This window comes from Terrapene carolina, unplaced genomic scaffold, assembly GCF_002925995.2.
Source record: "Terrapene carolina triunguis isolate 2854851 unplaced genomic scaffold, T_m_triunguis-2.0 Scaffold374, whole genome shotgun sequence".
Classification (NCBI taxonomy): domain Eukaryota; kingdom Metazoa; phylum Chordata; order Testudines; family Emydidae; genus Terrapene; species Terrapene triunguis.
This window is the reverse complement of record NW_020664725.1, coordinates 13,418,564-13,432,163: the sequence shown is the minus strand read 5'-3', so window position 1 is coordinate 13,432,163 and position 13,600 is coordinate 13,418,564. Positions and strand designations below refer to the sequence as shown.

Below are 13,600 nucleotides of genomic sequence, written 5' to 3'. Positions count from 1 at the left end.
TTTTCCTTTATATCAAATGCTTTGTTTTCAAGGGGCTTTTTAAAGCCAGACCATACCAACTTTATTTATGTTATAACTCGCTTTGCTGGGTTTACTAAGGCAGAAATAATTTTTACTGGAAGTTTTAGCTAAACAGAGATATTCTGTGCTGGAAGCAGCAGTTTGAGGTGAACCCTCAAACTGGAGTGCCACTATCAGTGACCCAATAAATATGCTTTGATGATTATGGAAGAGGAAAACTATACAAGCTACAATTATAATAAGTTCTGAATACATTTAGAGTGGTTTATAGACAGGATAATTTGAACAGGTTATTGAACAGACACAAATGTAACTAAAAAAAAAAGGGGAAGGTTTTGTTGCCCAGGACATCACACCCTTGACAGTTCCTGGCATCAGAAAGTCAATGATGTAGCCATTTAAATTACATGCCAATGTAGAATAATGTCAAGGTTACTTGCAAAGAAAATTCTCGAAGAGGAAGGAAGTTTGGAATGAAACCAAAGATTTAAACAAAAAGCAGATAGGGATGAATTATTTGCTGTTTGAATTCAACACTGTCTGTCCCCTGTGGAATCACACAGGCAGCACTCAGGAAAAGCGGGTAGGTGGGTCGGTTATATTTTCTCCATTAGAGAGAATGCTGCTGGCAGAAACAGACAATTTCCATTTGAACCGTTAAACCGCACGCAGCTCATGAGTCCTGGAAAGTAAGTTGCACTGAAACATTCTTTCCTTCTGGGTCTAGGATGGTTTCTAAACAGAGGATAGTCTCAGAAACAACACTTAGCACTTATTCAGCACTGGATCTATTCAAAACATTGCATAAACAATGTCTTCTTCCTAAAATAATACCTTCTTCAAGATAAAGAGTGGTGAGAAGATTTTAACTGTTAATAGCGGATAAAAATGACTGCCAGAATCACAGACACACCCAACGTTTGTAAATTCTTTATTGTAGATTAACAAAAAGTCTTCCTTTTTCACACTGACTCTCAGGGCCCACTCAGAACATTATGTGAGGCACCTTGTGTACAATTCACTAATTGTAACATTAGAAACAAAGGTTGAACCTTCCCACAGCCAAATTCATTTTACAAAATGGGAAATTAAACAGTAATTACATTGCAACAATCTAAACAATGCAGCCACTGAAAGAGAAAAATGAGTTTCAGCCATCCAAGATTGTTCCTGATACAATAAACTACTAATTCACCCCCAATTACACCGCAGCTTCATTAGTTCACTCTTGTCTGAATCCAGTTCACATCAGCCTAACTCTTCTCTTCTGGCAGAACCCCACTTCCAGCCCATTTTTTGCTATTGATATTAGTTTTTGCAATAAGGAGCCAGCTCAAATTGTAGATTTCTAGATGACTCGGCATTGGGATTTCTACCCATGCACTATGTACCCTTAATTACTGTTTTTCTCTCATTGAATGATTTAGTAACAATATGATGAAGCAGAGGCAGCAGTGAACAATCATGTTTTGCCAGCAGTTTGGTTGCATCTCAGAGGCTCCACAGCATAGCCACAGCCTTGCAGATACCCACATCATGATAGTTGAAGTAGCAGAGGCCTGCAAAGGTCACAGCTGAGAGTACATACAGACCTGTATTGGCCAGTTTAATAGATGTCTCCCCATGGACATAGTCAGTTATAACCTGCCCAAGACCCCTACAAAGAGAGAAAGAGAAACATGCTGAAAAGAGACCAGAGCAATCCCTAATCAAATCTGGCTGGCTCTCCTGGCCATCATCTATGGAAACTTTCCCAGCAACTAACGCCCTTGTAATACTCACATTTCTCAGTCTGCACATCATCTCCTAAACTGAGCTACGTGCCTCCACTACTCAGAGGCTTTTGCTGGAGAAAAGGACCCACTTCCTACTCAGCAAGCAGCTGTAGGCACTCACAGGACGTTTGTGCTGACTGGTGATTTCTGAGCCAAATAAAACTTGGCTAATCAACCCTTTTAACAGTATCTAGGAAACAGGCAGCTAAGAGCTGTTCCGTTAATAAGTAAATTTCACTCCCGGGGGCAGAGGACAGTGAGAGATGCTGTTCCACTAGAGAAAGAAATCACAGGAAACACTGTGCTTCCTCTACAGTCAGGAGAATGCTAGATCCCAGTCTCTTCTCCCTATGTACAAAGGATGCCAGGCATTGGGACACAAACAGGGAGCCTGGATGATCTCAAAGACTCATATTAGGTCAAAAAGTTGGCAGACCCTAGAATTCTCCTGAGAATGTCTGAATGGTGTCTATGGCAGTCAACACTTTGATCCATATGCAAAGTTTTCCCTTGTCCTCCTGTTGCAGGATCTTATTACACTGATGTGGCACCTTTAATGCCAAAGGCTAAGCAACCTTAGCCTTCTGCACTGCTAGGTTCACCTTGTAAAATGTAAGACTACATTTCAGAGACACGTTGGAAAGTCTTGGCTGGTTCCCATGATTTGTCTCCACATAGTAAGGAGTCTGAGAAATCTCTCAGATTCAAACTAAGGAACAGTAACAGCCCTAAAGATCTAGCAGGATTCACTATGCTAAAGCAGTTGCCACTGGGGGACGGGGAAGAGATACCTGTTTTACAGGTCCTGGCCACCCGTCCAGGGGGCTCTGCATTTTAATTTAATTTTAAATGAAGCTTCTTAAACATTTTAAAAACCTTATTTACTTTACATACAACACTAGTTTAGTTATATATTATAGACTTATAGAAAGAGACCTTCTAAAAATGTTAACATGTATTACTGGCACGCGAAACCTTAAATTAGAGTGAATAAATGAAGACTCGGCACATCACTTCTGAAAGGTTGCCGACCCCTTTGCTAGAGCTATGTACTGCCACTGGGGGGGGGGGGGGGGGGGGTCTGAGTGGTACCTATCTGCACCCTTGGCTGTTCTGTATAAAGCCCCATAAAACACAAGGAGAGCAACTATGTATCCACTGGCAGCCCTATGACTGCACCATAGATAACTTAACCTCCGACTGTTTTTTGCTTTGAATGGCAAAGTCAGCCTATAAATATTACATGCCAAAGAAGCTTGGTCCAAGATCTAAGTGACTTCAGGTTTCTTGTGCAAATAAAGTTAGATGTTTGTACTGACACTCACTTCATCAATCATCATGGTTGGCCTGTCAGGAGAGTGTGTTTTGCATGTGGTTTACAACAACTTTCTGAGTAGAGATTTATACCTGAAGGTCTGAATGTATGAAGGTGCAGTGCAGAGCCAGGACGCAGGATTTCAGCACACCCCCAAAATGCCAAGTGAGAGCAAAGGAGAAAAACCAGAGGAAAAGTCTGCAAATGCTGGAGTTTCAGATCAGCCATTAGTATGGGCTCTCTAGTTTGTCACTGGGATTACAGTAGCCTAAATAGTCTTCCCTTTTTAAATTGTCCTAGCAGCAATGATGCACTTCAGGTCCAAAGCAACGGCTGCAAATGTAATAAAATCCCAGCTCCACAGGAGGGGATGAGGAGAACACCCTACGGGGGTGCACAGGAGTCTTGCACATTCCTACCTCCAGCCATCACAGAAGAAACAGAGGGATGGCATGACTGACACACCCAGGTCACCAGCACAACAAGCCTGCTGTTCTTAGACATCTTAGTAACTGAAAGTTCAGCTCCCCTACAGATGTCTAAACAGCGTAAGCCCCTGCAACCTTTGCTTTGGAAGTGGAGAGTTTCTTACTACCAGAGAAACATTTTCAAACTATGAACTCCATGTGCAAGGGGAGGGTTTCATTTTGTGGCCTTTCTCCATGAGTTATAACAGATAAGACAGGACAAACAGCGTTTATCCTGCAGCAATAGGGAAGTAAAACCGAACAAGTTGGCTCTTGTTTTTTTGCTGGGGAAAACCCCTAATTGTCTGCACAAAAAAGGTTTTTTTTATTGTCGACATCCAGTTTAGAATTTACTGTCCTACTCTTTGCAGAGTCACCACAAGATAGTCAAGGAAGAAATGTCAGCATTTGCATATATTTTTACTCACGAGGAAACTCAGACAGTACAAGTCAGGATCCTCCTAGAAACCATGCCATGTCATATGTAATATCCCCTAAAACAGGAACCACCACTGTCCGAGTGAAAGGCTCACCCACGCAGGATGCAGACACCTCAGCAGAAAAATTCTTAAATCTGGCTTCATTTCAAGACTTCCCACGGCCCTGATAATTTTATTTTGTGAAAGAATTCCCAACAGTGGTGATGTTTCAGAAGAGCAGCAAGTAGGCAGGATCCAGATTTCACAGCTGCAGGGGGAGCTTCTGCCATTCAGCAAAGTACAGGGGTCTGGCACAGCACTGAAGACCTCTCAGTAAATTTCGCTTACATTTAGAGAGCACCTTTCAACCCAGAGAATCCCAAAGTGTTCTTCCAACTGATATACAAGCGATACCTAACAATTCACCTTAATTCTGACCCTTGGGGAGTTGTATGCCATGTTGTTGCAACCGTGTCAGTCCAATAAAAGATATTACCTCACTCACCTGGAGAGTTGAGCAGTCTGCCACTTTCTAGACATCTGGCACACCATAAGAATGGCAACATTGTCAATTAGGCCTACCTCACACCTGTGGACCTCCCCAACAGGAAGAAGTGAACAGAGCAAATTCCAGTGTATGGGGAAGATGACTAAACAACTACAGTCAATCCGTTGCAGTCAGCAAACAGATATTTCACATGGGCCAAACAAAACACAAACCTACAAACTTCAGGATCTCAGCCTCGTAAATTCAAGATGAGTGATCAATAAGTCCTTCACTATCCACGGACGTCTCACCGATGAGCTGCCAAGCCTGAACTACATCACAGAAACCTGGCAGACTGATACAGCAGTTTCAGTGTCATCTTCCCTTGCTTCTTTGCTCCTCTCCCCCTCATACTCTCTTCAGCACAGCATGACGGAGGACAAATCTGGAGATGAAGTAGCCAATCTACTCCCCTCCTGGCTAAAAAGTAGGAGAAGCTCTCTGAAGCTAAAGTCCGCTTCATCTGCAAAAAGAGAGACTATACTAACCTGGTGATGAAAGTCGGAAGACTCATCATCTTGACAGATTTCAACATTTATATGGATGACCATGTCACTAAAACAATCACCCAATGTCTCCTATTCAAACTTTCCACCGTAGGTAATTTTTGGATGCATGCATACACAGCCACACTATGGAATGAGTATGACACACACACACTCATGTCTGACCTCCAGGTAGGGAAAAAAGCTTTCTGTCACAAGGCAAGAAACCACCACAACCAAACCCCAGGCCTGAAAATTCTTGGGATCCTGCTAAATTCTAAAACTTAGAAAACTCTACCATGCACCCTAACCCAGGCAATATGCCAACCAATATTAGAATAAACCACTGCTTGACACCAAAGACTTCACAGTGTCTGATCCCTTTTTCCTAAGCAAACTAATCTAGCAGCTAGTCAGTCTCCAATGTTACCTGTCACATGCCAGTATCCCTGATCCCTCTTAGCCAGGACCTAGTGAAGAGAGAGAACTTTCTGCACTGGAAGATTACCTGGTTGTGGACAAAGGAAGTACATCCATAATACTGAGGGACTGGTCTCGGGTATCTAATACTGGCTCATCACCAAAGATTCCTGTCCCATCTCCAAGAAGCTGAAGTGGGAACAGATACTCCTAGGACAACTCAGATTCTTCCCCTAAAACTAAACCCAGAGGATTATTATGGGACACGCTTCCTCTACCGCCAAAAGCCTTCACCTGGAGAGTTCCACAAGGCTCTATCTTCTCCCCACGCCTTTATCAATAATATCTATAAGAAGCTGTTAAAAAAGTTGGTGAGACAACTTGGGCTGAAGTGTCAGCAGTACTGAAATAGCCATCTCTATATCTCCTTTATGTCAAATGCAAACAGTAATGTCTCCAAGCTTACTCAATACTTGGTTGAAATCAGCACCTAGATGAAGACTAGCTGGCTAAAGCTGAACCCAAGTGAGGCTGAGGCTGGTAGGAAGAGGGAAGTATGCTGAAGTACTTGCCTCTATTAGAATATTCCCCCACTATTGAGGGCAACTGTCCGCAGATTGTCTTAGGCTACTTTTGGGCTCCTCAATGCTTTTGGATGCCCAAATAACTATGCCAGAAAATGTCCACTTCCATCTGTGAGACAAGGTGGATAAGGGAATATCTTTTATTGGACCAACTTGTGTTGGTGAGAGAGACAAGCTTTTGTGCTACCACAGAGCTCTTCTTCGGGTCTGGGAAAGGTACTAGAGTATCACAGCTAACTGTGTAGTTCGAAAGCTTGTCTCTCTCATCAACACAAGTTGGTCCAATAAAAGATATTCCCTCACTCACCTTCTCTCTCTAATACCCTGGGACCCACACAGCTACAACATAGCATACAACAATTCCATCTGTGGCTGATTAGAAGACTCTGCCCATTCCTGTCAAACAAAGACTTGGCCGCAGCAATCCACACATTCATTATCTCCAGGCTGGATTATTGCAACTCACATCTAAAAATGAAGCCAAAGACCCTTATAGCATTTCACCTAGTACAAAACATAGCAGCTTGTTAGCTGAACAATGCAGGTCTCTGTCTACATCATCCCAGTGCTCTGTTCTCTGCAATGGCTCCTCACTGAATAGAGAGTCAGTTCAGAATATGTCCTGACAGTCAAAGCCTTCCATTGGTCTTGCAAAAGCTACCTAAGAGACCTCCAGGGACAACTACCTGCCTATCAGTCAGGAGAGGCTTGTGACTGCAGAAAACAGAACTTTCACAGGAGCTTGACCTAGAATTTCTTACATCAGATAGAAACCACAAGCCTCAGCACAATCAGAATTAAATGCCAAAAAGGTTTATTTGACTAGCTTCCCTTCAGTGAGTCATGCACTCGCACATACAAAGACAAATCTGATAAAGTGTCAAACCATTTGTCCTACAGGCTGAAAAGTAAGAGTGATGCTATTTCCATTTTAAAGAACTTGGAAAATGCTCACTTACTAGAATGATGGGGGCTACATAGACTTAGAAAGGTAACAGATAAACACACCCTCATGGATGCAACATCCTCTGGTCGAAAACTTACAGCAGTTTAACAGCTATACAGCCACAGGAAATGAAAAATACTGTATCCAACTGAAACTGAAAAAGGAATTTAGGGAGGTAAAGTGGAGTTACCCAAAAAGATATCTGGCCAGGATTCAAGACTAACATCCTGACTCTCGCAAAAATGCCAGGGGATTAACAAGGATGTGTAGTCAAGACTGATTTTTGTCTCACCCAAAAGATGGCACCTCCAGTAATACAGTGCCCCCTAATGCTAAGCTGACGCCCAGAATCTGTACTGGCTCTGAGGAAAAAGAGCCACCAATAAAATCCTGAGTTTCCCTTGGAGGTCTTATTTAAGCACAGATCTGTCCTGATGCTGCTTTAGGGGTATACTCTGAAACATTCAGATCTGAAGGCCATATATAACCTACTAGCCAAAGACAGCCAATAGTCCCTCTTAGGTAGATTTCCTACTGTCTGCAAAGTATGAGATATGGATAAGGGAATAAACACAGGAGACAGAGTGAAAGGAGGCTCCCCTAATAGGAGTATCTACCCTGCCTTCTAACTGAAGAGGCAAAATGACAAAGACCCTACCTGGTGTTAGTCTGGTCAAGGCTATAACAGGCCAAGATGCCAGTCACAATAACACAAGGAATAAGAGTTTTGGCTCTTGTGTTTTACCAGGTGTTCTAATGTGAACTTCCTGATGCACACAGATTTGCTGCTCAGCTCCTTTTGCATCCAGGACTATAAGCCCAAAGAGTAGCTCTGGCTGGTCCTGGTGAGACATCTACCAGATGTTTTCACATCTACGCTTACCAGTGACCGTGGAGTGTGAGGGCTGCAGCCAGTGAATAGTCCATGGCAGGTCCAGGATACAGATAGGCTGCAGGGAGGAGACCCAGCAAGAGGACGCTGACAGCTCGCTCACTCGTCCAGTGCAGAGATGCAGCCTTGGAACCGGCTGAAAAAAAAAGCATTTTCAACACAGAGTTTCTGCTCACAATATCCCAATCTGAACAATGGTTAGCTCATTCTGACCAGTGTTGTGCAACTAGGTGCTTTCTCAGACCTAGATACACAGCCCTTAGCTGGGCAAAACCAGGTTGCCTTTGACTTATTGCTACAAACCATATTCATAAGAACAGAAGAATGGCCATTCTGGGCCAGAACAATGGTCTATTTAGCGCAGTAGCTTGTCTTCGGACAGTGGCCAGTGCCAAATGCTTCTGAGGGAATGAACAGAACAGGGCAATTATCAAGTGATCCATCCTGTCGTCCAGACCCAGCTTCTGACAGTTAGAGATTTAGGGGAACACAGAGCATGGGGTTGCATTCCTGGCCATCTTGGCTACCAGCCATTAATGGACCTATCCTCCATAAACTTATCTAATTCTTTTTTGAACCCTGTTATACTTTTGCCCATCACAACTTCCCCTGGCAATAAGTTTCACAAATTAGCTCTGCATCATGTGAAAAAGTACTTCCTCTTGTTTCATGATACCTGCTGCCTACTAATTTCACTGGGTTACCCCAGGTTCTTGTGTTAAATATTCCTATTTTAAATACCGCCTTAAATATCTCTTTTCTGAATGCTCCCTCTGCTGTTCAGAAAGTAAATTTCCTTTAATTAGAATACAGACAACAACAGACTGAAAAAGCTGATAGATGAGGCCAAAGGAAATGCCACCTTTGTTAGTTTCATGGCCTGCTGTTCAATAACAGGCCCTTTCACAAACACCACAGAACAGGCATTTTTGAAAACAATAGTAAAGGTGGTTGCCCTAGTGTATCACGAACTGCCTGCAGATGCAGTGCTTGCCAGTTCTGCCTCCTTGTGACCGTCACTGAGGGCCCTGCTTAGTACATGACAGTTTGAAAGGAGTGGATGAAGAACAATGAAGCAGCATAACAGGATGGAGAGGAAAGAACACTGGGCACCAAGATGCATTGGTTCTATTTCCAGTTCTCCCATCAACTGTGTGACCCAAGGCAAGCCACCTCCCTTCTTTGTGCCTTAGTTTTCCACCTGTGATATGGGATAATGATATTGAAACCCCTCCCCTTTCTTTGTGAAATGTTTTAAGACCTATGCATGGAGTGTGCTGTATCTGTTAAGTATCCGATTCCTCTGCGATAACTATATGAAGAGCTGAGTGCATGAATTAGGATTGGTGTTATCTTAACAAGAGTAGGGGCTGGAACCTCTGGGACTTCCCCAGGTATTCAGTGCCTAGAAGTAGCCTAAGAGGCCCCATGATCTCAATCCTCTTCCATAGACAACTACCAGTACACAGTTCTGTTTGCACAGACAGTGACTCAGACAAGCACAGAAGTGGTAGTTTGGGTTCTTTGTAACCTTGCCTACTTTTCCTATACATTTTGGACATCACTAGAAGAAATATGGTTCTAAGAGACGTTGACATATACTGAGGGAAGCAGGACACCTTACAATACACTGGCACTCAATAGCAGAGTGCTAACAGCATAAAGTTACAAAGAACTGATTTTAAACACACATCAGATCACTTGTCTAAATGCTTACTGCTGTTTGATCAACCTGAAATCATGAGCTGGAAAAGAGATATAATGTAAACTGTACCAAAAAGAAGACATGGAATTTCTCCTGCTCTGCACAGGGTGACCGATATTAGACAAGAACTGCTGTGACAATGGAACAAAAAGATCACCAGCAAAACAACTGCAGTGGACTAATGCGCTACTACCATGAACTTCGAGAAACATTTTCCAGCATGCAACAAGTTTCTTCTTGACATAAATGTAGCAAACTTTTTTTGAGTTTGACTTGTTTACATACTGAGACTGTCCAAGACCGCGTTGTTTCAAGTAGATATAGTCTGTGGAAAGAACTGTTAACACAGTGTGAGTAGTTTCCATAGTACGAGAAAGTAGAAAACTTGGAGGGGAAAGTAGTGGGGGCAGCTTGGCTGTCACTTTTTATCAGTTTGTTTAGTTTGTGTCTGCATTCTTCTTTCTATTTTCTGCCATACGTTACAACAGAGGTCCCCAAACTATGGGGCAGGCCCCCCAGGGGGCACGGAAGAATGTTTGGGGGTGCACGACGGGGCCCAGGCCAACCCCCACAGGAGGTGGGGAACGCCACCCAGACCCGATATGCCCCCAGCTTAGCTCCGCCCCCAGCTGCAGCTCCACTCTGCCCCCAGCCCCACTCTGCCAACAAGCCCGCTCCAGCCACAGCTCCGCTCCACCCCCAGCCCAGATCCAGCCACAGCCACAGCCCCACTTCAGCCTGAGCCCAGCTCTGCCCTCATACCCGCTCCACCCCCAGGTCACATCCATCTCTAGCCCCAGCTCCTCCCCCATCCCCAGTTCTACCCCCAGCTCTGCCTTCAGCCCAAGCTCCTCTGCTGAGCCAACTGTGCAGTAATGGAAGGGGGGACGCAGGCAGATTCCATTACTGGTAAGGGGGAGTCATGACAGGAAAAGTTTGGGTTTAAAGGATATAAAATCCTAATTAATCCCTGGTCAGTATTTCTCAGGTTTAATGGCATACATTATGACAGTCCTGGATTTTGGTCTTCGCCTGTTTATCTTACACCACTCTCCACTGATTCCTGCTACGTGGAGAAAGGAAATTTTGTCCAGCAATGAATCTTGCCTCCAATTCAGTCTTTCTAGCCTGACCTCAGATGGACCAGAAGCTCCTGTCCACCAGGGGAGCCACAATTTCTGCACCAAGCTTACAACAATCACCATTGATCTGACAGGGCCATAAAAAGCATCACCCATTCTTTAATCTATCTTCCCTTTTCCTATCTTGTGGATGTCTGTGGAAATTGACTTGATAAAACTAACATGTTTGTTAGTAAACTGAGAATGTTTGTTTGAAACGCTGTCAATTTCTACAATTTAAGAAAGATGCTAAGGAAAAAAAAAGCTGGATTTAGAATGACACTTTTCCTGCATACTGTAATAAAATGACATTGCATGTGAGATTACCGATGAGTTAGTTTTAGGCTGACAGAAAGAACCATGAAGTTTTCAGCAGAAACCATAAAGTGCAAAGTGAGGTTTAATAAACCATAACAGCACTCTTTCCTGTTCATAGAGATGACTGCCTGAATTTTCAGGCAATACCAATTTCCATGCCCTTCAAAACAGGAGGGAAAAACCTCACAGCAATTTGCAATTTTCTATAGCATCGAATTATACTGTAGATGTTTTCTTGTCCAACTCCCAATTTAAATTATGTCAATTGATTTTAAATCAAAAGCTTGTTCAGATTTAGGTGCAGTGAGTAGATAAGGCAATTTCTTATCTGTGACTCTACAAATCACTCCATGGGGCCAAGAAAACACTGTAATGACTAGGGTGACTGAGCTGGTTGAAAAGGTTAGGATCAAATATCACAAAAACAATAATATAGATAAAGAATAGCAGCTTCCCAAGTGGTTATCAACAGAACTTTTGTCCCAATTTAGACTAACATACCATAGCTTCTGGGAGAGATGTGGATTTGATGTGCCGGAGTTGGCCGATCCAAGGTTGTTGTACAGGCAACCACAGGTCTGGTCAACAGACTTTTACTGAGAAGAACTGTCAACGGAACAAAGATTGATTAGTTGCCTTTTACACCCCCAAAATTTAAAGGTAAATCCCTGGAAGTTAAACTACAGCAATCAGCATCTTAATCAATAAGCAATAAGAGTCCAGAGGGCTTCCTGAAAAGGAAAGCCAGTGGTTTCTTCAGAAAAAAGGATGCACAAAGTTAGAATAGGGAATACAAATTATACCCCACAAATAACAGTTTGGGTGTGTGTGTAAATGTGTTGTTTGCAATATTTCTAACAAGCCTGGTGTACACATGCTTCAGAGTTTCCCTACCAAGGATTTAATATCCAAAGCCCCATGCCTCCAAGAGTGAGGCAAGCTGCACCCAAAACAGTGCTTCAAGGAATCTGAGACAAGAACATTAGCCACCAACTGTGGCATGACAAACTTTGCAGCTATGTTGTGAGCATTAGGGAAATCTTGCATTCATTTCATGAGCTAAACAGGCTACATTAGAAAAGACCTGCTCAATAAGTTGTTCTGGGTGACTACAGTATTTTCAAAGATCTGAACTGCTAGTAGGTCTGGTGTGTTCTTTCTGATGCTTGTTTGCACCTTTAAGCTGCCAGATCTTTGTGGCATTGACTCATTCAATGGCTTGGCATAGCTGACACATAATAAAATATTCTGCACATCTATAGTTAAGTAGTAATAGCGCTATGCCTTTCACAAAGGGCCCTCAAATGAGTTTTATTTTACTACCTCTCTAAAGCTCACCCAGGCAGGTGGAGTGCTGCACAATTACAATTGACAAAGGGTGAACTAACAGATAGCTTAGAGCAGTTGCTCTCAACCTTTCCAGACTACTGTATGCCCTTCTGGAGTCTGATTTGTCTTGTGTACCCCCAAGTTTCACCTCACTTAAAAAACTATTTGCTTCCAAAATCAGACAGAAAAATACGAAAGTGTCACAGCAGACTATGACAAATTGCTTATGTTCTCATTTTTACCATATAATTCTCAAATAAATCAACTGGAATATAAATATTGTACTAACATTTCAGTGTATGGTATATAGAGCAGTGTAAACAAGTCATTATCTGTATGAAATTTTAGTTTGTACTGACTTTGCTAGTGCTTTTTATGTAGCCCTGTTGTAAAACTAGGCAAATACACCTCTACCCCGATATAACACAAATTTGGATATAAAGCGGTAAAGCAGCGCTTCGGGGGGGGGGGGGGGGCTGCGCACTCCGGCGGATCACAGCAAGTTCGATATAATGTGGTTTCACCTATAATGCGGTAAGATTTTTTGGCTCCCGAGGAGCGCGTTATATTGGGGTAGAGGTGTATCTAGAGGAATTGATGTATGCCCTGGAAGACCTCTGCGTACCCCTGGCTGAGAACCACTGGTTTAGAGACTGTAAACTCTCTGGGGCAGGGAGCATCCCTGGCTCTGCGTTTGTACAGCACCCAGCACAAGAGGCTCCAACCCACCTTGGCGCCTTGGGGTCACAAGCAATATAAACAGCAGCGGGGGAGGCTGGAAAAAAGCAACAGCCACCCACACCCCACAGCCAGCCTGCAAGGGGGAGGCGGCTCTGATCAGCGCGAGTCACGGGGGTTAGGGGGGAGGCAGAAGCTTGGGGGGGGGGGAGACCGCGAGGGGGGGGACCCCCAGACCCGCTCAGGACCAGGCAGGCGGGTATCTGCCCCCCGCCCCTGGCCGCGAAGGGGGGCGTCACTATCGTTGTCCCGCATCACCCTTGCCAAGGCCCCCACAGCGAGTCAGCGCCGGAGCTGGGAACAGACCCCGCAGCCCTGGCCCGGGGCAGCCCCATGGAGGGGCCGGGCTGAGCCCCCCGCGCCCCCGACACTCACCCAGCCCCCGGCCTCGGGGCCGCCACAGGCCCCCCCGCACCAGCAGCGCCGCCATCTTGCCGTCTGACCCTCCCCCGCCCCCACGGCCCCAAGGGCGCCACGGGCACCCGGAAGCGGAAACAGACCCGCGGTGGAGCGGCGGG

The 13,600-nt window shown here is 44.3% G+C and overlaps 1 protein-coding gene across 1 annotated transcript; it reads right to left on the bottom strand.

Moving 5' to 3' along the window:
- Positions 1-922: 922 nt before the first annotated feature.
- Positions 923-13,530, bottom strand: SDHD (succinate dehydrogenase complex subunit D). Its single transcript, XM_024207187.2, has 4 exons — positions 13,458-13,530; positions 11,517-11,621; positions 7,863-8,007; positions 923-1,678 (listed from the first exon to the last, which is right to left on the bottom strand). The coding sequence occupies exons 1-4, from the start codon at positions 13,510-13,512 to the stop codon at positions 1,513-1,515; spliced, it is 471 nt and encodes a 156-aa protein (XP_024062955.2). The 5' UTR covers positions 13,513-13,530; the 3' UTR covers positions 923-1,512.
- Between the last annotated feature and the right edge of the window lie 70 nt (positions 13,531-13,600).

What these genes read in the sequence shown, in the direction of transcription:
- SDHD (XM_024207187.2), bottom strand. Translation starts at nt 13,512, where the DNA reads ATGGCGGCGCTGCTGGTGCGGGGGGGCCTGTGGCGGCCCCGAGGCCGG. An exon ending in GCCCCGAGGCCGGGGGCTGG is followed by an intron (nt 11,622 to 13,457) that starts GTGAGTGTCGGG and finishes TTCCGTTGACAG; the next exon opens with TTCTTCTCAGTAAAAGTCTG. An exon ending in CATCTCTCCCAGAAGCTATG is followed by an intron (nt 8,008 to 11,516) that starts GTATGTTAGTCT and finishes TTTTTTTTTCAG; the next exon opens with CCGGTTCCAAGGCTGCATCT.